Source organism: Empidonax traillii, unplaced genomic scaffold (genome assembly GCF_003031625.1).
Source record: "Empidonax traillii isolate 1590-97213 ecotype Southwest subspecies unplaced genomic scaffold, ASM303162v1 scaffold566:size1034704, whole genome shotgun sequence".
Taxonomy (NCBI): Eukaryota; Metazoa; Chordata; class Aves; order Passeriformes; family Tyrannidae; genus Empidonax; species Empidonax traillii.
In genome coordinates, this window is record NW_020955759.1 from 883029 (window position 1) to 907726 (window position 24698).

Below are 24698 nucleotides of genomic sequence, written 5' to 3' on the forward strand. Positions count from 1 at the left end.
ATCCATCAGCTGTGTGCTGAAAGCACCAACTGTGAATTCTAAAATAACAGAGAACATCAATTTGCATCTAATCTGTCAACTGACATTTAGGAAAGGAGAAACTATATGAACTTTAAAAAGAATATCTGTTCACTCTTTAAGCAATATCAGCAAAAATAAACCAGTTTTCTGTATTTTTTAGAGGCAGTTTAGGACTTACTTCCTTCAATTACTACCATATCCATTTTCAATTAGAACTGTATCTGTTGATACATTCTCTCTGGTGTTACATACAGAACAGTGGTTTCAAGTTTTTACATTTTGGGAATTTTAGATGAAAATCTTAAACATTAACTGCTTTTTGGTTTTACCTTAAAGCAAAATTATATTTTATTGTTTATTTGTCCACATATTAACTAATTTCTTTTTTAAAAAATTCTGGTGTGAAATCCACTTCACATTAAAAACCCATAGTTTGCACCAGCAAAATACCATCTCACTCCAAACTTCAGGAGTACAAGACCTTCCCTCCTAAAATGATGTAGCCACTGGAAAAACTAATACATTAAATGATTATTTTTAAAAAGGCAAAAAAACCTCACTAACTTTTTGACAATGCTGGGAGGTGAGGGGGAATCTGGTTTCTGCCTTCATCCTTCTACTACTTCTCAAAGAAGCAACACATGCAGGTAGATAAATACATGTGTGTTGCCACTGTCAGAGGCAGTAGGACTAAAGCAGAAATCAGACAAATAAGTGCATTGTTCACACAGGATAAAGTCATAAGTAACAAATATAGAAAATTACACACTAGTTACCAGATCTCTCATACTGAACATAAGTTCAGTTCCTATAGGTTAGATCTGTGTATTTTACTAAAACACGTACCCAACATTCAACCAAAAACTCCAAAAACTTGATGCTACTGAAGTACTTCAGAAGCTTCATGAGTAAAATGTACAGCAAAACCCATCAGAATAGAGCATTTGTGAAGCTGAAATGCACCATGTTTCATATATGCAACAAGCTCCTTTAGAAGCTGGACTAAGTTTAATGACGAAAAGCTTTGATTCTTGTGAATCATCTTTTTGACTCACAAGGAAGTGATGCATACTTCAGTATGTATTAAGAAAGCTATTTTTGTCTCTAAAACCCCACCTACTGGAGCACAGAAACCTGCAGAAGTACATGACAACTTGACACAAACACACCAGGTTAAAAAAAGGAAAGCTTGTTGCTTTAACTTTGCCTGGAATCTTACATACCAAAGTAAAAGCATGCACATAGTGGCAAGAGCGAAGTTAAGGGATTTTTTTTTTACTGAGTATGAATGCCAGTAACATAGACCTACGACTGATCCTTTTTTCCTGTTATTTCAGACATAATGGTGTTAATGTAATAGAAACAGTCACCTTTATATTAACATTCTTCAGCTGCTAGAACCCAAGCAGCAGGAATTTCTGTTTTGAATTTCAACTTCAAGCAAGTCTTTATTATAATCAGAATAACTAACTAACTTTAGAATTATAGTCAAATTCTAATATAAGCCACACTAATGAAATGCTTCTTGCTCCTGATACACACATACTGTCTCTTCAAATGACTATCACAGCCTTTCCAGTAGTTAAGCATATCACAGCTTGGCTTAACATAACATTTAGAGTTAAGTTCTTCCACCTCCCCCGTCTCTTACTTCTGGAATAAGAGAACATCAAGAGGTCAAGTAAAGACCATTTATTAAGAAGTTCTCATTTTTATTTATCATGTCCAGCTTCAAAAGCATTCAAAGATAACTGTGACAGACTTTCCCTATTTTAACATCAGTTCAATAAGCATTATTTACAGGCTTAATTATATTTCCCGTATATAACACAAGACAGATATTTCTCACTTCTGTTTCCCTTAGTAACCACAAACATGAAAAGCTGACTGCAGCACAGTTTGAGGGTCATTTCAAGAACAGAACATGGCTCCATTTTCAGATACTGATGCAGAAACAGAGTTATACAGTAGAAGGTATAGATCTAGGGAAATCATTAGGAGACCACCAGAAGGTCAGTATCAAGATACAGCTTCCCTTCCAAACTTAATTCTGTTATATTTCTCCTGACAGCAACAGCTTATAATAATGCTGAAAGCAGAGAACTTGCACATGATTATGTAACTATTGTTATTTATTGTTTCCAACTAGTTACCTAAAAGTGAACCAGTCAACAGATTGATTTGCTTGGGATTTTTAATGAAAAAAAAAAGGCATTTAAAGGGAAAAAATAGCATTACTCCTCAAGTACTACCAGCTAATTCCCTGATATAATTTCTGTCAAACTAAACTATCAGATACACAGAATTCCAAGATTAAAGGTAATGCATATTACAGTTTTGCTTATATTTTGTAAGGAAACTTTTTAGTCTGCACTTGCTTTGAAATAACATTCTAACAATAAATCAGTGACTTACAGAGTATTCAAGAGTCCCTCTAGGCTTTTGAAAAGACATTCGTCGCCCATCTTTCTTGTCTGGGGTCTTCTTCTGGCCAGCGTCTGAAAAAAATTGAGGCAACGTGCGTGTTAAATTCATTTTCCTCTCTCAGTACTGTCACAGGCTGCTGATACAGCCCCGTGGGCAGACATCTAATTCACCAGTTACACAGCTTGCTCCTGCTGATTCTAACAGACACCAGCTGCTAAAACAGGGACTTCATTCCTCTGCAGTGCTTTAGGAATTCAACCAATACAAACAACTGATAACTGGAAATCAATTAACTGCAGAAGTACTTGCTGCTAGCTAGGAAGCAATTTATGAAGAAAAACTAAATAGGAGATTGACCCCATCAGGCAAGCAACATCTCTGGTATTACTGTGGTTAACTGATTCTATATCATACCCAGTCTGCTCTGATCTGGAGGGGAGGTGATCTAGAGTTCCTGTGTGTTCGATCTGATCACTGGAGATTTTTTGTTGCTGTTTGATAAGTACAGAGTATTTACACCTTTTTTATAAAACAAAGAGTATTAGTGTTAAACTTCATAATCATCCTCTCTGTAGCAAACATGCAGCCTGTACATAAACACTAAAGATTCTAAATAAATAAAACAAATTAAGAATTATTCTTTTTATTGGGGCACTGTATTTGATGACCTCTATTTCACAGGCCAAACTGATAACATTTGTACCTACAGTATACTCTACTTCTTTATACAACTGTCTTGATATTTATGATCATCACAATGTACCAATTCACAGTACATGAATTCATGGTACATGATTCAACAGAAAGCATTTACATCTCTAGAAAAGTCAGGTTTTTAACATATGCATTTATATACACACATGGTCTTTTTTTTAGATGAATCTTGTAAGAAGTCAAGTCACAGTCACACAGCCTCCATCTTCATCAATTAACTATCTGCTGTTAAGGAGCCCAAAATACTTATGTGAATGCTACAATAGGATTAGTTATACTCCCATTTTGATACATTCAAATTTGTTACCATAGTTTACTCAAATATTTCAAGCCAAATTGAATAGAAGAAAAAACTTTAAAATGTCTTTTTAAAAATATTTTAGCATGACTACATTGAGAATTGAAAACATCTACTTAAGACTCATCCAATGTAATAAGGAAACCTACTAAAAACTGACAGCATCTTTTGTGCATTATTGATTTTAATTAGTATTCTGACTGCAACACTGGCAAAGAGACTAGACCAGCTATTTGCACAAATTTCATCTACCCACTTCCAAATTTCTACATGGATTGCTGAAACTATCAAGATATGGGGGGAAGAAGGTGGAATCAGCATAAATCACATAGAAAGTTCTGCACTACCAAAAAAAAATGAAACAAAATAAAATATTAAAAAAAAAAAAAAAAAAAAAACAAACCACAAGAAGAAACCCACCTCAGAAATATCTTACATTTGCTATATAGGACAAGTTGCAGAGCACAACAAAAGTGATTTCTAGAGATCAAACATATTCTCTGGTGGTATTCTTTTTATTTTTAAATATATATAAATAAAATAAGGAATTACACTTTAATCTAATTCAACCTCTTCTTATATATTGAAGAAAGCCTGAGGTAGAATGCTTCCATACCTGAAACTGATTTATAGATGGTATTCATTATGGCAAGTCTTTGTAGCTACAAGTGAGATTCAAGATTTTAAGCCCATTTCTAAGAAGTTTCTAGTAATTCTAAAAAATTATACACTAATTCTGCACGCTGCTATCTTCCTTCAATACATTAAAAGGTATTTCTTCCTTTGTTTACTAATGGCAGCTTTTTAAAGCTTAGCTGACAAAGTTAATTTCTGGTTATATTCATAGTTTTTAAAGGTACAGCTAATATCTTTAGGTGAACAAACCAACTCTGTAATGAATAAAAAACACTAGAATTTTGTGCGTAGACCCAGCAGCAGCCAACATTCTCCCGTCTAGGTCAAACAGTTTGTTACGAAAATTTTTACCTGACCTTGCAACACAACAGGTGCCTCCTCACCAAGCTTCTGAAAAACTGTAACAGCTGCTTGACTGTAGCTGTTACAAATTTTTCAGCACTAATCAACAGTTTGCCAGTGGCCTAATCACTTTCTTTCAAGAGCAATCTGGATCAAATATTCCTAAGCAAAAGTCCAAGGATGCAACTGAAAATAGACTGATCTCATCCAGGACCCATACATGCCTTAATCTATACAAGTAGAGTCCCTACTGCAGAATAACTAACTATCTTCTTGCCCTCTTCCCCTCCCACCCCATTAGACAGAAATAAAGAAGCCCCATATTACAAATATATATGCACACACTTCATTTGTATACAGCCCAGCACAGCTTGTTTTTTTTCCCCCCCTCAACCGAAATTTAAGTTTCCTTTTTCTTCTAACTAGTCCAAAGAGCTTGCAGAGAGGTGCTATCCAAGAAGTTGAAATAAACCACTTTCTGCCTCTCCAGTAACTAACAGTAGAATAAAGTCTTATAGAAATAATCACTTCTGTTCCTTATACCAGAAATAAAAATGGAAAATTATTCCACAAAGGAAGCACGTGCTACTTTAGAATCACAGACTCATCATAAAATATCCCAAGCTGGAAGGGACCCACAAGGATCATTGAGTCCAACTCCTGGCCCTACATAGGACAACCTCAAGAATCCCACTAAGTCCAAGAGCATTGTCCAAATGCTTCCAGAACTGTAGCAGGCTTGGTGCTGTGACCATGTCCCTGGAGAGCCTGCTCCAGTCCCCCACCCTCTGGAGGAACGTTTTCCTAATATCCAACCCAAACATCCCTTGACACAGCTTCAGGCTATTCCCTCGGGTCCTGTCACTGGTCAGGGGAGAGATCTGCCTGTTCCTTCACTTCTACTCATGAGGAAGCTGCAGAGCACTATGAGGTCTCTCCTCAGTCTCCTCCAACTGAACAGACCAACTGACTTCAGCCACTCCTTGTGTGGCTTCCCCTCTAGGCCCTTTACCATCTTCAGAGACTTCAGAGCAATCTGATAACTTCAGAAAAGTAAGAGCAACCAGAGGGTACAGGTGAGGAAGGAAGGTCCCTGTTGAGGGCACTTTGTAGCAAAGCAGATGCCAGGAGAACTCCTACCACAAAATTTCCTGGAGCTTATAATGTGCAGTTAGGTTAATATCATCCCCTCATATACCTAAGACAGTAAATCCTACCCTTCCCATCAGTGCCCACTTTCATTCCTTCCCTCCATGACAGTATTATCTTCCCCTCGCTAGATGGATACAGGTTTCAAGTGTTTCATAACCTACCATGATTTAAATCTCTGGAGTCAAGCAGAGATGGAGGCAGGGAATGCCAAGCTATGTGTGTGCTGACTACCCAGCTGGCCCAGCTACCAAAATCCACACCTCTGCCCACAGCCCAAGTGCTTGAGCTGCCTGTTCATAAAGAACACACTGATTTCACCTAACTTTTTGGAAATAAAACTAGGAGGTATTTCAACTGTGAAAATAGGTCAGAGCAGTAGAGACATGAACTCAGCCTCCCTGATGACACACTACAAAGCCTCTCTCTCACTGAAAGAGCAGGCTATTTATTTTTGAGGGAAAAGTAAACCCATCTTTCAGCCTTTCAGCCGCTAGTATTCTAGAAAGCACATGAAAATAGAAACAACTACCAGCACAGAATGCAGCAGTCTGAAAGTCCTTAGCACCATCAAGAATCAGTTTCATGCTTTCATATCATCTATTTTCCTGATAACTGTTACACAGGTGATCATGTTGTTAGGTTACACTCAATCCTTACTTCACCTGCCAGTACCAAGTCAGTGAGACTACTGAAGGCTGATGTTCTCAGACCACAGACAGAAGAAAAACCTGCTGCCACTGACCACATTATGCACAAATTCAAGAGTCAAGAATAACTTGTTTAGCAAGAGGATCTGTGGTGCCAGGTTATCAGACCTCTTAACTGTGCTGTTTTAGAAAGAGACAAGATCCACCCTTTCGCACATCAGGGTTGATACTTTAATTCTTAACTACCTTTTAGCAGGACTGAGCCTCCACAACAGCTTGAAATACTGAAGTGATAAGATGAATGTCAGATCCACAAATGACAAGAAAATATTTCAACTGCCTAGGATTTCGGAGACTAGAGCCAGAAAGACGCAGAAGGCAGTGTTCAAAAGGACACCAGACCAATATTTAGTCTGAATGCACAGCACAGAAACTCAGGATTAAGACTGTAGCAAAAGAATGATTACATATGATCATCAACATACACAGACAGAAGGACTTATCATTCCAACATATTTCTGTAAAATAGGAAAAGGAGGGTTATGAGCATTACGATTTAAGAACATTCAGTTTTCAATGAGGCAGCTTTGTCCTTACAATATGTAATAGCCAGTGGTATTTTTCAACTGAAAAGTGAAGACAATCGCAGTTAAAATTTAACACATATAAGAGGGGTTCTACTAACTGCCTCTATGTGGCCCTATGCCACTGAATTTTGGTCAAGTGAAAACATTCTTGTGGCACTGTTAGCTCAAATTGTTATGACAAGAGTGACATTTCTCATTTCTTAGTGTGTTGTCTGAGTTGAATTGTTGGCCTTTGATTTGTTGTTTGCTGATGCTTCTAGTACATCCTTTGGACTTCTGGTACTAGGAGCTGGTAAAGAGAACTAGGATACATGCTAAGAACTGCTTAGGAGTTCTTCAAGTTTTGCATAGAGCAAAATGTACTCATTTTCCTTTACCCTACTATTTCTCTGCAAGATATGCTTAAACCTCAACTTGCAATGTTTCTCAGCTGCTGATATTCTAATCATTTCAATGTAAAAGAAATTACAACAGCCACTTTTTTAGATGAATAAATTAATAAACCAAACAAGTATCCTTTGAGAAAAAGAAAGGAAGTCAGTGATTACTGTTAACTGTTAAAAACTAATAAATTAGCCTATTATGGTCAAGTAGATAAGAAAAAGATTTTTTAAACACATATACACACCTCCTAACAAGAATGGCACATTTATATGTCAGGTTTACAGGTGTTTAAAACAAAGGAAGAGGCACCAACTTTGTAAAATTCTTCTCTAGGACAAAGTTTTTCACAGGATCTTAAAAAACATGCAGCATATATGAGGTAATGAATCATAAGAAAGAAAAATAGCCTTTGAAATATTCTCAAATACATTGTTATTTAGCAGTACATAGAACAACTTGCTAATTGATAAAATAGGGGAAGTACAGATATTATATCATTATTAGATTAGTTCTGCTCAATAACAATTAGATCATTATAATCTATTCATAAAGAAACAAAAAGAGATTAAAGGAGGAAATCTTTATATTCCATAAGACCTGGTGACCTGACGCTCCTAAAAGCAGGGACTACCTCACAGTCAGCAACTGTCTCATTAACCCTTCTCCCTGTTCTGCAGTTAGATATGCTTATGCTAATTACAGGAATATTATTTACAGTTATCCTCCAGTGTCTTAGGAACCAGAAACAAAGAAGACCTAATAGTAACCTACAAGATGCGTGTAGCCTACTGCTTTGTAGCCAAAATGGTAGGTTTTCAGACCAAGGCAGTGCCATAAACAATGTCTCTTTCAGTCTCCTCTTGTTAAGCAACTGCTACTTATTCTGTGATTCAGTCTTTCCAAGGAAGTCATGCTCTCAAAATTCTTGATCCTTATCACTGCTCTCCACATGATGTTTTTGTTCACATTTTTCTCAATCAAACTCCCAAGCTAAATGCATCCAAGACCTTGCTACCATTGCATCAGCACTTCAAACATCAAAATAGCTTATTCCTGCAACACAGATGCAGCATAGATCCAAGTTCATTTTATGATCCCCCTAACACATGACTCTTTTCTTCTATTCAGTCAGCTGCATCACACATAGGCAGAAATAATTTAATGCATGATTTCAGGATGGAGACAATTAATAGAAGCAAACTTAAGACAGGCCACTTCTCCAAATGGCTAAGAGACAAAGCAGCTTCACATATGACATTCCTGGTATGTGCATCACATGGGCATTCTTCTGAAATAACATTTCACATTTAAAGTAAACAGAAATGTTTTATCACATTTTCAGGTTATGCCACAGTATGTGTTAATCAACAGTAAGCTTCCTTTCCTGTTCCATATGAAATACATGAGAGACTACCCAACCACTACGTCCACATACTATACAAACTCTCCGCAGACCAAATCTATCTATTAATGAAAACTTGCAAAAATATTGGCTGTTCTACTGATACACTAAGTCAACTTCTCCAGCGATAATTGTCCATCTCTTTCAGATATTTAAGCCCACTTAGTTGTGCATCTTCAAGTCTACACAATACCACATGAGCAGTTTGACCATCAAGCAGCAATATCAAGTCATCCCTAGACATCTTTAAGAATTTACACTTTGCCTTATCACACTTAAACCAATGATACCTACTTTTTCTGAAAGTGCAAAGTCAGTCAGCTTATCCTCCTGACCTGTGCACCACAACTGCTCTGCTATCATGCAAAGGAATCTGCTGTATGTAAAGATATACCCAATGTTTCAGTAAACACCTTACTGTACAAGTTTATTGCATTAGGTTTGAAAGTAACAATGAACTGAGGAGACCAATCGACATACATGATGGCAGGGTTGACATTTAGAGGGACCTGGAAAGGTTGGAAGAGCAAGCTGACAGGAACCTCATGGAATTAAACGAGACAACAGTCTCCTGCATGAGGAAGAAGAGCCTTTTGTGTTGTGCAGGCTGAAACAGTCCAGCTAAGGAGGAGATCTGTTGCTAAAAACCCAAGGGTCTTGGCAGGCAGAAGCTGGACAGGAGCCAGCAGCATGTCCTGGAAAAAAGGAGGGACAACAGCATCCTCAGCTGTGGTAACTGTAGCCAGCAGACAGAGCACCAGAGAGAAGCAACTATTATCCTTAACTTGGCACTCAAATTGCTTTTGGAATACTGGTTCTAGTGTCACTATCCTGCTCTCCCCCAGCCCCATTCAATATAAGAAAGGCACAGATAAACAAAAACTATTTCAGTGAAGGGCCACCAAGGCAGTCAGGGGCTGTGAGAATAGGCCAAAAGAACAGAGCCTCTCCAGAAGAGGTGGTTTTGAAGGACTTGAACAGCAGCCATCCTGTACCTTCTAGATAGTTTCCTTGGAGGTGTCAAGATGACAGTCAGGCTCTTCAGTAACATAGTGGGAGAACAAAAGACAACAGACATAATGGACAAACAGGAGAGCTTCTGACTAGGAAGAAGGTGAAAAAATTAGTTGCCCAGAGCAGTTCTGCAGTTTCCATCCTTGGACATTTCCATGGCCCAGCTGAATAAAGCACTCAGAAACCTAGCCTGAAGTCATCATCTTCCCTATGTCAAGCAGGACTAAACAGTCTTACTTGCAATTTGAGTTCTGTAACTATGATTCCTCCCACATTTTTATGGCAGGTAATAAAGATACATTATGCCACCACCAAATCAAACCAGAGGGAGATTTACACATCTAACACAGCAGGGTGCATTGCTTACTGATTAACAGAAAGTTATTATTCATACATGTAGTGACTTGAAATGCTGCCATAAGCATGCAGGTTCTCAATAAAACATCACCTTCTAAATTGTTTGAAGGTTAGAAATGGAAATTAACCAGAAAATTAAAATAAAGAACATGACGCATTTTAAACAAAAATGTAATACAGTTAAAGGATATCAGAGTATGAGTAAAAAAAGCCATTAGATTCTATCTGTTTCAGTCATCTGCTAGATTAGTTTATAAACTGAACTTTGGTGAAACATCCAATACATCACAACCCTGCTGAACAGTAAAAAAAGGATTAAGAGTTGTGAAATATGTAAAAAATTCAGTAAATGGGAGAGAAAAATAGAAACTAGGAGCATGGAGGGGTATACTAATGAGACCCCAATGGACTAGTTTTTAACATAGTTCAATTGCACATCAGCAGACTGACTCAAAAGGACAATCAACAGCAAAGGCTGGGCAAAAGGACACAGCAAATTCTGCAGCCCTAAGGCTTGGAGAAAAAAAAGCAGGGTGTGATGTAACAGCACAAAGCAGAACATGAAAAGATCATTTAAGATCACATACATCAAGGGAATAATCAAAAAAATCCTATATACTAGTAGCACATAAGTCTGAAGAAGAGACTGTGCATACATTAACATATCACAAGATGACTGAGTCACCAGCCTGATACATTCCAAGATCACATTTGCTTCTTATGCCTGTACCAACTGAAGTATTTTCAGACATGAAAGCGAAGCAATAATGTCTTTATAAAGGGTGTTGGTACATTTCATATGTGCTTCATGCGGAACAGTGCGTACAAGACAACTTGCAGAAGTGTGTCTCCCCAGTTTGAATCCTCTCTCACACTTTATCATACACCTGTTAATTTCTTAAAAGTGAAGTACTGAATTAAGACAAAGTGAGAAAATTACCTACCTTATTCTTACGTTTGCTTTATTCTAAGGTAGATTTTTAGAAAGGAAGATGCTAACTTTTACAGCAGGGCTTGAAAGATGTATTATAACTTGGCTCTGCACATTTGTTTTTCTAATGCACTGCTGTCACCTTTACCACAGTACAGAGGACTGACAAGCCACAGCTTACTGGATATACTGCACATGGTAATCTCACCAATCAAGACTCAAAGGTGGTAAGAAAGAAATGTAAATAAACCCACAGGCCACAGGTTCAGAACTGAACAATCAAGTTGAACCTGAAGGAAAAAAACAACAACAACAGTTTAATAGAAGGCGGCTAGAAAAACTTCTCTGACAGAGTGGTTGAGAGGAATGTCTGAACAAGGAGTTCTGAATCACTGATTTTTAACTTCTGAACTTAATGAGACACATACTGCAGGAAGTCAAGACTTCCTGTGCAGTGTCTCTTCTCCCTCCATTAAGTGACCACAGACAGAAGTGAGTTTAAATTTCTAGGAGAGAAGCACAAGACTCCAGGTATGAAAGTATATCCTCACAGATTCAAAGTTTTATCTGGAAGAAATCTCTTAAGTACATTTACTCCAGCCTCCAGTGTGAAGCAGAATTATTGCCAACATCAAATCAGGTCAGCTTAAAACTGTAACCTATCCCAGTAATGGACCACTCTGTGCAAAGTTTTTTCTGTTGTCTAATTTGAATCTCCCAAGCTAAAACTCATGGCCATTGCCACTCCTTGATTTATTACTACTGAGAAGAGTGTGCCCCTTTAGATAGATGCACATCATAATTAAATTGCCTCTAGGCTGCCTTGGTCTCCTCTGCATGACTAAAGCCCAGCTCCCTCAATCCCTGCTCACAGGTCATAAGCCCTGTGCCCCTAAACATACTGGCTGGACCCTCTGCATTTCCTCAGCAGCTTTCTTTAACAGTGGTGCACTTAACATACAGCCTCAGCAGAGCCACAGAAAAGAAGTGAAACCATGTCCCTCACTGCTTGTCATATCCTACTTACACAGCTGACAAAGTAAACAGAGAACTGAACTATGAGATGTGCTGTCAGCTCCTTTAAGAGGTTTGTATAGATGAGACTCTAATTAAACTGAACATTCAAGCTAATTCTGCAGTAAAGATAATCCTTAATCACACATTCCCTAAAGCCTGGAGTTGCATGTTAAAACAAACAAAAACACATGCAACTTCAGAACACTGACATCTACAATAGCTACCAATAAACTAGAAAGCTACATTAGCTAATGTTTCTAGGTAAATCCATGCCTTGAATATATACTAGTTCTTCCTATAAATTATCAATAGACTATATTTAGAAGCTCACAGACCTTTTAAAAGAAATAAACTTCACACTCTGATATTGGTAGTGCCTTTACTAAAGCTAAATGTGTTCTCCAGAATTTCTGGTTCTCTGCATTTTTATACTCTATCACAATCATTAAAAGAAAAAATATCTTTCTAAAGTTTTTTCACTGACTTGACTGGGACACAAACAATGCAAACTGGTTAAACAGGTTTACAGCCTCGTATGGCACTACTCAGTCTCCCAGTGACTCCCTTCTCTCTACTAAGACATACTATGAACTGTTCTGTGTGTATCCAAAATTATTTAAGGCACAGTATTTGAACAGACTTGCCTCCCTGAACTTGGAAACCTAACAGAGCAGCTGTTTAACTGTTCAGAAAGACAAGCATGAAAACAGTAAAGGTGAAATTACTAATATTACATGATTAAAATTAAGATACTTCACTGTAGAAGTTAAATTAAAAAATAATAATAAAAGGTTGGTTTTTGTTTCAGAAGAGCAGAAACGTGGTTTTAAAGCATTTATGAAGAACTACTCTTTTAAGAAATAATGCATAGTCCATTCAAAGAAAATGAACGCTGAGAACCCTAAGCAGGGAAGAATAACTAGAGTAATAGGTAGGCCTGGATCCAGAACATTGCATACAGAGACTAAATATTTGGAGTAGTTAGAATTTGCCAGTAAGTCTTAAGCTAGTGCCAGGGGACCCATCTCTAATTAAAACAGAAGTCTAATTTCAACTGAAGCATTGTAATAATTGTTACAGCTTCCACAGCACCCATTACCAGGGCACAGGTGGTTTGTGAAAGCCAGAAAAATGCTTGCCAGAAGAATTATACAGTCACAAGAATTTGTTTCTGCTGTAACTGAGAGAAACCCCATAAAGAAAATACCATGGGAGGGCCACAGTCTAATTGCCTTGCACAGCATGCTTTACCTAGGTGAGGAAAAACCCCAGGTATAGTTCTGTCAAAAAGGCATGTTAAATTCCATACACACAGAAACACACCCCTGCATTCCAGAACTGCAGTCACTTTTCATTAACACAAATTTTAAGTGTTACATTATGAAAGTATCTGAGGAAATACATTTTTTGCTCAAAGCTCGAGGGGGGAAAAAAAGACCCAAAACATTACAATGCAGTCTAAGTTAATCCTTTGCCCCAGAAGAGGGGGACAAATAGTCAGAAAGCTTTTCCCTCCCAGAAGTCACATGTATCACAGGAGATGTTTTATACTAACAGCTCAACACAAGGCCTTGCCACTGATTAAAAGACCAGAGGATGCTAAAGCATGTCACTGTCATTTTGGTTCTGCAAAAGAGTTTAAGTAATCTTTGTCAACAAGCTTTTAACAGTTTGCAGAGGCCTTATTCAAGGCATTTCACTTCACTGCTGAAAAACAAGTTACTGTCTCTTTCTCTCCTTGTATGTCTCAGGGGAGAGGGACGTGAAACAAATAAAGAGTGGCACTGTAAATATAGCTGGTTACCTATTATCCTTTCTGTGCAAGAAGTGTGATCCAATGCACATAAGTAGACACCATCTACATCTGACAGGCTGCAAAGGCATTCCTACTGCTTTGCCTCCTACGCTGACCTTGTTACTCTTGAGGAAAACCAACTATTTTACTCTTCTAAAACATACCGTAACAAAAAAATGTAATTGTCTTTAATATTACGTTCCAGTAGAGACATGACTTCAACCTTACCTACAGACCATAACAGGCATACATTCATCCACTTAGCACAGAGCTTCTCAAAACAGGAAAAAAAAAAAAAAAAAAAAAAAAAAAAAAAAAAAAAAAAAAAAAAAAAAAAAAAAAAAAAAAAAAAAAAAAAAAAGAGGAAAATATTTACTATTCATTGTATACTGCTCTTTATATTATCACAAAGCACTTTAACAAACTTAAATTCTTATGTCCTTTTTCTTTCCCAGCAGTCATTAGATCATGCTGCTTTTACTAGCAGCTGGATCCAGGTCATAGCTTGTTTGTAATCCCAAAACACCTTTCCTTACTGCCTGCTCCTCTTTTGCACAGGCAGCGTGTGTGGATTTGTTGACCATACCTCCAGTTTTCAGGGTACTTCCTGCCCACGTGAATGCTCAATTCAGATGAGTAAGTGACAATACCCATGCCTACAGCCCAACGACATTATCAAGAGAGGGGGTGACAACAGCAGCCCTATTACTCCCAGCCACAGCACAAGGAGTCACTTACTGCGTCCTGACTGACCTGTTTGGCCACGGAGAGGCAGAGGTACTACTTCTGCCCTTAGCATCACTGAGCCTACTTTCAAAGGACTACTGCCTGTCCATCAGGAGCACTAGAGAGGTAGAAACCACCTCGTACACTAAAGAGATCTCAAACCAAGGGGTTTGCGCTCCCCGCGCTTTCCTTCACCCTTGTCAGCGAAGGTACCAGGAAAGGGAGGCGAACGAAGTAAGTGTAGTAAGTAGTTCTGCCAGTGAAATCAGGAAGCCGTTCCGTCGGTTTTGGCAGTTAGACCCGTCCCCGCTGTAACCGGTCCGCCGCAGCCCGGGCAGTGCCCGCCACACGGGCGACCCTTCCCCGCCGCCCCCTCCCTCCGGGCGGTCCCGGGAGCGGGGCCGGTGGCTCGGCTGGGACCCTCTCCCCCTCCTGCTCCCGCTCGCTCCCGCCGGAGCTCGCTCCGCTGCAGGGAGGCTCGGAGGGGGCGAGGAGCCGAGTCCGCCGCCCGGGGAGACCCCGCTCGCCCGCCCGCTGCCCGCCCTCGCCCCCCCGCGCCCCCTTCCCCGCCGGTACCTGGCTGCGGCTTGGCGGGGCCCGGCTCCCCGCGGCTCCGGCCGTCCTGGCAGCGGCCGTGGCGGAGGCCGCCGGGCACGGCGCCCCAGAGGCGGCTGGCGGTGCCGCGGAGCAGGCGGCCGCCCTTGCCGGTGAGGGCGGCCAGCGAGTCCATGGCGGTGCTACGGCCCCGGGGGCGCCATGGCCGGGCGGGCGCCGCGGCCCGCGCGTAACTTCGGCAAACTTCGGGCGGCCACGCCCCCTTTTAAAGGGGCCGCGGCTCCGCCGGGCGGGGCGGGCTGGGCCGGGGCTGCCCCGCGCTCCGTCAGCGGGACACTCGGGACAATCGGGACACGCGGGACACCGCGGCCCTCCGGCCTCAGCCCGCCCGTGCATCTCCGTGGGCTTACCCACGGTTCACGGAGTTGTTTATGTTTCCTGGAAGCTCACTGCTTTACAACCGAGTACTGCAAAGCTGTCTATGAACTTCCAGCTTTCCTGTCCCAGCGTTCCCGAGCATGAAAATCAAGAATCAAGGAGATGTTCTTACTTTTAAATCTTGAGTCAGCCGTGGATTTGAAGATGATTTTCCACTGGACTGTAAAACAGGACCAGCTGTGACACTGTGTGGTTTTGCTGCTCTTCTTTTGACCCTGCCCTCTCAGTGTCCCTGCTATCCTGGATGCCATCGTCCTTGCTGTGCCATCCAGCCATGTCCCCATACCCTCCTCCGAGTGTTTGCCAACACTGCCAAGTCAACCTTTGAGCTCACTAGGCTACTTTAGTCTTCCAGCAGAACTTAACTGGTATACAATTTTTTTTTCTTTTTGAGAAAGACGTTTGATTTGTGGTGTTCATTTGTACCCTCAAATTCTTTGTCCCCACAATTCTTGGAACTTTTTAACGATTGAAGAAATAAAACCAGTTGAAACACGATCCAAAATATTTTAACAGAAAAAGAAATACCTCAGGCGTTGAATCTCATAATGAAGATCTGCCTTACGATGTGCGTTCTGCACATATTGAGGCTGAAAGAACAGCCATATAGTGATATTTATACCTGTGCCATAGACTTTGAGAAGGCAGAACTGTAAGCTAATGTGCTTATATACTAATGTGAGTATGGTGCAATTATATGCTGCATCTAGCTTCAAATGAAGGCATTGTTTAATAAAAAATGCTTTTGTTGAGCCAAATCTATTGTGTACATGCAGAACAGAGGAACAAAGTGCTGAGCTATTTCAACTCCTATTCACTTGTAGCAGCTGCTCAATTAAATCAGAGTTTAACGTCAGCATTTTCAAGTGCTGAATTCTGAGGATTACTTGATAGAAACGGTACGCTCAAATCAACCTTTCTACTACTTAAATCAGTTCCTACTCAGGAGATAATGATGTACTAGACTTTTTTTTCCAGTAAAATCTTTTCCCTGAAACAACAAGAAATTTTCAGCAGAATTAGCTTTCTTCCCTCCCACCAAGACCTGGCAGTAGAAATGGATGTGTAATCTGTCTGTTCCATGACTAAGGATTAAATGAGGAACTGCAGAATCACTGCATGGTCTAGGTATCACTTGATGTTTAGCATGTAAACTATTCTGCCTAGCAGATCTGTCTTGCCCTAAACACTGTAATTAGTTTTCATTTCATTACAGTGTTTCTGCCATGAAGAAGTTATGGTTAGTCTTTTGCACTGTTGATTCTATTTTAGACAAAATCTACTATATTTTTGCACAAGGAATGAGTTTACAACTGTGCTGATCAGCATTTTTGAAACTTTAAGGTGGATTAGCCACCAGTATTGCAGCCACATATGCACCTCTATTACTGTATTATGTATTATATGTATTTGTGATTTGAAGTAGTTCTGGTTTTGTTGGTGGTTTGTTTTTTTTTTCTCTTCCAAGGTCATATTTATAAAACCATTAAATTTTTTGGGTTAGAAAACAGCCTTAAGATCATCACTGTTAGCCCATCACTGCCAAGTCCACCACTAAACCATGTCCCTAAGTGCCACATCTACACATCTTTTAAATCCTCTACTGAGATGGCGACTCCACCACTTCCCTGGGCAGCCTGTTCCAAGGCTTGACAATGATTTTGATGAAGAAATTTTTCATAATAACCAAACTAAACCTCCCCTACTGCAACTTGAGGCAGCATTTATTCATTATACTGCAGTGAGTGAGGCTACAGATGCAGACAGCATTTTTATGAAGTATTCAAGATAAATGTTTTGCTAACTATGAACTTGTTATATTTTAGCTGCTTTCATCTGTTTTTTTTTCACAAATAGTCTAACTGAAGTATAAAAATATCACCTTTTACTGCAATTTGATTTTCATAGTCTTGAAAATCATTGTCTATACTCAAAAGCATCCATTTAGCAATGCTTTACTTAGCAAGAACAAATTCTTCAGTTCAACTGTTTTAACTATAAAAAATAGATTTAGGTATCAGTGCTCAGAAAAGGTAATATTGCTCTTTAAGATATGTGACACTCATTGTCTACTGATAAATTTCAAGGCACTGATGTAATACAATTATTAAAATTATATAGTTGTTACATTTTGAAGAATATAGTCAGAGCTATACTACTTGCCATCCAGAGGGACCTTGGGTAATCCCAAGCACAAAAACACGCTGAGAGGAGACACCACTGGGGAGAAGGACTTGGGAGCTGGTTGGCTGATGAGAAGCTGAACACGACCTGACAGTGTGTGGTTGCAGCCCAGAAAGTCAACTGTATCCTGAGCATCATCAAGAGAAGTGTGACCAGCAGGTCAAGGAAGGTTATCCTGCCCTTCTACTCTGCTCTCCTACCTGGAGACCCCATCTTGAGTACTGCATCCAGCTTTGGGGGCCCTAACATAAAAAGGATGTGGAACTGTTGAAACCAGTCCATAGGAGGGTCACAAAGATGATTATAGGGATGGAACACCACCTATGAAGACAGCCTGGGAAAGAAGAGGCTCCAGAAGACCTTAGACCCTTCCAGTACCTAAAGGGGACCTGCAAGAGAGCTGGAGAGGGACTTTTGACAAGGGCCTGCAGTGACGGGACAAGAACTTATGGGTTTAAATTGAAAGAGGGTAGGTTTAGATATTAGGAAGAAATTCTTTACTGTGAGGGTCGCCAGGTGCTGGAACTGCTTGCCCAGAGAAGTTGTGGATGCCCCATCCCTGGAAGTGTTCAAGGTCAGTTTGGACAGGGCTCTGAGCAAACTGGTCTAGTGAAAAGCATCCCTGCCCATGGCAGGGGTTTGGAACTAGATGGTCTTTAAGGTCCTTCCAACCCAAACCATTCTATGATTATATGATTCTTCAGTAGGCATCATCAATACAAACATCCAGTAATACTACTGCGAACTTGAAGATACTGCTTCTACTTAATTGTGTCTTAGTTGTGCCACACTCTCTGTAGCAAGATTTTTGACAAAAGATCTCTGGTCTGAAAACTGACCAAACTTCATCCTCTGTCACTTTAAAAATCTGATGTCCTGGTACTTAAGATTGTAGCCCATATTTCCATCTGAAAAACTCTGCAGCATTCTTCAACTTTTTAACTGGTAAGAGTAACATGAACATTATGTACATAAGCAATGTGTGTCCCTTTTGTCATAAAGCTAAACCAAATTAAGGTGTGTTCTACAATTTTTATAAATTTTTACACGTATATTGATCTTGAACACCTTTACAGAAATTTGATTGTTCTACCTTTATGTTTAGAAACAACTAGAATTTTGCTAAGGAGGGCTAATAAATTTGTGTTTGATCTGTCAAACACATTTGATCTCTGAATGTGCAACAAGGATTTCTTCCAGGTCTATTTTCTGGCCTGTGGTATCAGTGCAAAAAAGTGTATCTCTGTAATTCAGTCTCTTAAAACTGGCCCTCCAAAAGAAGGAGCTGGTCCTACCTGCTCTTAATTACTTTTTTCTATTCCCATGCTCCGAGTGTATTCATTTGGCAGGTGAATGAGTTGTGTAGTAAAGCTAATCCATTTAAAAGTACCTTTTAGTTTAGTAAAAAGTAACTAAATTGTTGTTGTTGTTATTGTTGGTTTTGGGGTTTTTTTTTGGTTTTTTGTTTTGGTTTGGTTTGGTTTTCTGTTGGGTTTTAATTGTTTGTTTGTTTTGGGTTTTTTTTTGCCTTGGGGTTACAATTATCCCCAGTTAGATCTCCAGATCTGGTTGAGTTGTCTGTAAACACTTGTGGAAACACAAGCAAACAACAGAAGAGTAGAAGTGGCTGGGACGGTGGAGGCCGGTGGGGGAGGGAGGAAGTTTCAGACAGCCTCTGTCTTCAGTGCCAGTGCATATTAGGTCAAAATGATAATGCAACTGTGGCACAAGTGGAGATGCCTTCATATCCACAGTATTGTACACAAAACCACGTTCAGAAGCTACAGAAACGTCTGACAGAATATGTCTGCATTTATGATGTAACATTTAGTAACACGTTATGCTAATCTGTTGCACAACCTGCTCTTGTAGCTAGCTAGATCCCAAAGCAGAGCAGGCAGAGAGCTGATTGAGCTGCATCCTACAAGAACTGGCGGCGGCGACGAGAGAGAAAAGGGATCCATTTTGGTCCAATAGAAAAAGACACAATGAGGAAAGAATATTTCCAAGGTCTGAACACATAATTATATATAAAAGAATTTCATAGGAGATAAAAAAAAGATATAAACACAGCAAGTGGTAGGGATGTAATTTTTTCGGTGGCAGATTTGTTGCTTGTGAAAATAAGTACAAACTGCAACAGCAAATCCAGCAAAACACCAGCAGATGCTGTGCAACTTCCTTAGGGCTTTGCCAGCTCACCTGCTCGGTGTACAGGATAGGGGCCTCTTGCAATTCATCTTGCCAAATTTTTAGTGCTACCAAGCTGCGGCAAAAGTATACCAGGAGGTAACACAGAATCCCTATTCTATTTTGTGAAAAATGAGGTTTGCACATGCTTTCTGGGGTGACAGTCTTGGTGTCAGTCATTTGGCAATTAGTCAGCATTCCTTTGTATATAAGCAAACTATATGCAAGTATGTAATTTTGACAATTTGAACCAAATGCCCTATTTAAGCTTCCTTAGTCATTCTGGAGGCACTGACTCTCATATAATATTATGAGGATGCTGTATGCCTTTGTTAAGTATTCTAAATTACCACGTCTGGTCAAGACCCTGCCATTTACGTGGTTGCAAAACCCATAATGATTGGCAAAACGGGAATTTGAATTAGAACATCATAAAAGCCTAACCTCATTCTTAATTTTTAATGAAACCTATTTTTAGCAATGTAAAATAATTCAGGAATTGTTTTTTTTTTTGTTCCTTCCCCATGTAAAAGGTAAACTCTTAAGACACAGAAACTCAGACTGCGGTCTGTTTCCAATGCTGTTTCAGTAAAAATTAAATGCAATGCAGAATGCACCCATAATCCCTGAAGGAGGGACCAGAACTCAGGCATGCAGAACTCCCACATTCTCAGGCCTATTTCCTTAGGAAACAATTAATTTGAATGATGAAGTGTGCAAGTACAGAGTTCTAGAAGTAAAAATGTTTGCACAGATCTATTTTTGTGACTAAGAAGGTTCAAATATTCCAAAGGGAAATTTGGGAGAAGTTGAAAAGAGATAACTAGTAGGTTACACTAAGTAAATGGGTGTGTTTAAAACAGGTTCTTCACAGACAATTGTGGGCTAGGTGTGGCTGTTCATACTGGTTTCACAAGACCACTTCCTCTTTTCAGATTAAACACTCAGCAAGAATGAAACTCCCATATGCATACTAGCCTCAGAAATGGTAAACTTGGGACTTCAGACTTTAGCAGGTAGGGGTATAATTCTGATTTTACAAACCAGTTCCCTGTAAGATTACAATGAAATGGGGGCCAGTCTCCACTTGACCGATGCTGTTCACTGTTCAGCAGAAAATGCCACACTAAAGAGACACAACAGAATAAACATGGGCAACAAGGGAATTTGGCAGTCCTTGATTCTGGACTCAGGTACTTCAAGTATAGGTTATGTTTTGTATATGATTCTTCTTGAAATAACACTGAAAAAGACAAGGAGCTATAACAGCATCTCTTCTAGGAGAGTTGCTTTCTCAGTAGAAAATGGAATCAAACTCCTGCTTTATGGGTATTTCAAATCTGGCTCAAGAACTATTCCATTTCTTTAGAAGCTGTATAAAATGGAGGTACCTCACCTGGATGTGAGTTTTCTCCAGGTTGAGGAGAGCATTTGGAACTTGAGTATCTTGGTTTACCCCCACAATATATCTAAGCACCACAACACATAGTCCTAAGCACTGCTTATTAGGTTTAATTTCATAATATTTAAGTACTATAAAATTCACTGTGTGATTTTGTCTTACCAAATCTAAAAAGTTTCAAGCCATTCCTGTCAGATATCACTGCAACATCTGACCTGTTTGTGCTTCATCTCCTCAGATACAGGTTGGAGTTACATAAATGTTATGGTTTTGTTTGTTAGGATCTAATCCAAGTGAGACTATTTATAATTAGGACAGCCCAACAAGTCCTTTTCATCTTTGAGGAGAAAGTAATTTTTGCTTTTCTAGCCAGATTTCAAAAATCTTCAAACCATAATTTAAATTAGATAGTAAAGATAAAAACGCCATACAAATAAAAGGTACAGTCAAATCTAGGACATTACTGAAACACTCACACACAAAAAGGTTAATTGATTCACAAATGTTCTGTACTGGCATACATAGCATAGTTACAACAATGCATACTAAGCATATGAAACCCAGTAGAAGTGAGTATAAAGTGAGTGTATTTTACTCCACTTAACCTCATCCTGCAAAATAATTTTATCAAATTTCAAAAACACGTCACAATTTTTTGACACTTTTGGAAGCACCAAATTTCAGCTGCATATGGTCTGAATTTTCAGAGATTCAGGTAAATAACAGCTTTGTTATTTACCTTTGTTATTTCAGGTAAATAACAAGCTTTGTTGCCTCCTGCAGTTATCCATCTTCCCTGAGAAGTTATAATGGCCAGTCTCTTCGCGAACGAAGAACCGGGGAAGGTCTTTCCACCTTCCAGCCTGCGCATTGGATTTTTTAGGTGAGACACAGTGTGCGCGGATCTGAGCCCACCCTTTAATCCTGAGGTTCATCTGCCGGGGCCAAGCACGCTTGGACGGTGGCAGCGAGGTCCTCAGGACGTAGATGGATTGCCTTACAGGGCTAGCGAGCTCCATCTGCCCGGGGAGGGGCCCCGACCGGGATTCGAACCCGGGTCTCTGCAGTGACAGTGCAGTGTCATTTCCCCTAGACCACCGGGGGCTCCTGACCACCGGGGGCTCCCGCTGAGAAGTTATAGAATTGTAGCCACTATCCAACTTTTATTTATGTTTTTTTTTTTTTCAAAAAGCAGTGAAAGAATTAGCATTACAAAATTGCATATTCTAAAACTAAATCTGTGGTTTTCTTATTTTCTCAAAGTATACTTATATTTAATGTGTAAATGATCCATTCTACAATAACATGTCAGCATTTGTTAGAATATCAGTGATTTCAACACGGAATTTTTCAAATATGGCCTTGAGAACAAATGCATATCATATGGGGACTTTTCCATGTTTACAGCAGAACTTCAGTTTCAGCTGCAATTACACAGCTCTATATATAGACTACCTTATCAAATAAACATGAAATGACCTCTAGGTCTTCCTTTCATACTTATCTGGTCAATAGTGGCTTATGATAAACAAAACATTCTGTTCTTTCAGGAAGTTTAATGAAATTGAATTTGGACCCCACAGGTTTGAAGTTCATGCGGATACAGACACCCAGGCAGTTTAAGGATGCTCACTAGGTATAGCTCTTGCTGAACAGAGGCACTTTTCAGTAGGCACTGAAAAGTAGGTCTTCATGACATCAACTCACTGACATATTTTTTCTTTCATCATGTGTTTTGAAACTGAATGTGGAAAACACTGACAATATAACTGATGACTCCATAGTATTTACTAGCTAATCCCATCCTCCACAGAGGCATAAATTATGCAAATGATAAATAATTGCTTGTGAAAGGTGTTCAGAAAATTGATTTTTCATCAGATATTTCAATCATAGGCAAACAGTATTGACTTAATCCTTTTTTTTTTCCTTTTTGCATTATAACTGTAACTATTCTTTCCTCAGCACTCACTAAATGCTTATCAAATTGTTAATGCACTGTATTTCTGTAAGGAGGTTGCTGATACTTGCTCAGAAACAATAGAGCCAGGTTCGAATTCACAATAGATCTTTTTAACATTACACATTGGTTCATAATAAAATAGAATATCCTTCTGGTAGGATACAGTTGCTTGGTTTATTCCAGTTATACATAATTTCTGAAGACTAAGCAATCATACCATGACTCAGATTTCAAATGAAAGCATTGATTTGTGATCAATATTTTGCCATCTCATGACCAGCTATATTCCTCATGTTTATAGGAAAAGCCACATACTTTATAATTCCATAGTCCTGTCTTGCGAGTTATAATGTTAATAATCTTCAAAGTAATATATACAGTAATATCAGTATTAATTGTTAATCATGCTAATAATCCTCAAGGTGACTCCATATAATGAACAGGTTCTGTCAGTTTGAAGAAATGGTCGACTGCTTGTCACATGCTCTAATTATATTTGGTTGGCACCAGATCAGTTTGCAATTCAGAAACCATCACGGCTTTTAGTTATAGGTTATAAGTTTTCATTGCAACCTTTAGACATGAAGATATCTAAGATACAGGTTCCTACTAATTCATCGGAACAAAATTATTCTTCTCAAACACCTGGAAAATACAGACTTAAGGACAGCTGATGAGCAGACACATAATGCCAGTTCTAAGTAGGAATACCATCTGAAGTACAGTGACATCTTTTAGATAAATGGGTTCTAAATATCATCAGAATTTATCATGAGCCAGAATAAGGCTAATATCAACAGCTGATCCTTTTGGTTGCAATTTTCTTATTATACTAAGAATTACTGATTTTCTATTTTTCTTGCTCCTGCTTAGGCAGTGCATTCTGGGATTAAGGATTAGTTAAAAAAAAGACCGAATTCTGTTCCAGTCTTTGCTACCTGTTTTTTGGGGTTGTTTCCCTTAAGTAAAGTAAGTTCGTGAAAGCATTTTGTACATACCTTTTCCTGAGCCATCTAAATCTGTGCAGGACATTCCTGAAATTTTCTTTTGAATGAAAACCCAGAGGGAGTATGTTGATCTTATTAGGAGGAAGTTCAGCTTTTTTTTTCTTGTTAAATCTTGCTTCTTAAGGAACATCTGGTGTCTCTCCCCTCCCCCACCAGCACCACATCACAAGCATATGCCTGATTCATTTGCTCCCATAATATCATGTAGAAAACTTGTGGATGCTTACTCACTCTGTCCTTTTGGTGATAATTACTACAATTTATCCTCAAAAATCACTTTGCTTCAAGCTAGCTAAATTATTTGAAGGCTGTCCATTACTGAATTATCTCTGAATTAAGAAACTCTATCCTATACACAGTACTTTTCCCCCTAAGATTTAATAGCTTAAATCTCGCCTCTCTCCACATTTCACTATCTTGTCTTTGATTACTCTCACAGTTTCCCCCTGAAATGATTTGCAGTATGTTGTCTCTCTTGTGTTCAGCTGCATTTAACTGCAATGCTGTAC

The 24698-nt window shown here is 39.2% G+C and overlaps 1 protein-coding gene across 6 annotated transcripts in view; it reads right to left on the minus strand.

The window, feature by feature from the left end:
- OXR1 (oxidation resistance 1) overlaps positions 1–24698 on the minus strand; it is a 142694-nt gene that overhangs the window by 60388 nt on the left and 57608 nt on the right. For 3 of the 6 annotated variants that reach the window (XM_027897903.1, XM_027897900.1, XM_027897899.1), the window contains exon 3: positions 2437–2519. In XM_027897903.1, the coding sequence (XP_027753704.1) occupies positions 2437–2519 (83 nt within the window). Of the gene's footprint in view, positions 1–2436; positions 2520–14477; positions 14718–15026; positions 15196–24698 lie in introns of those variants that run through there. The other 3 variants (XM_027897904.1, XM_027897901.1, XM_027897902.1) reach the window with 2 other exon arrangements.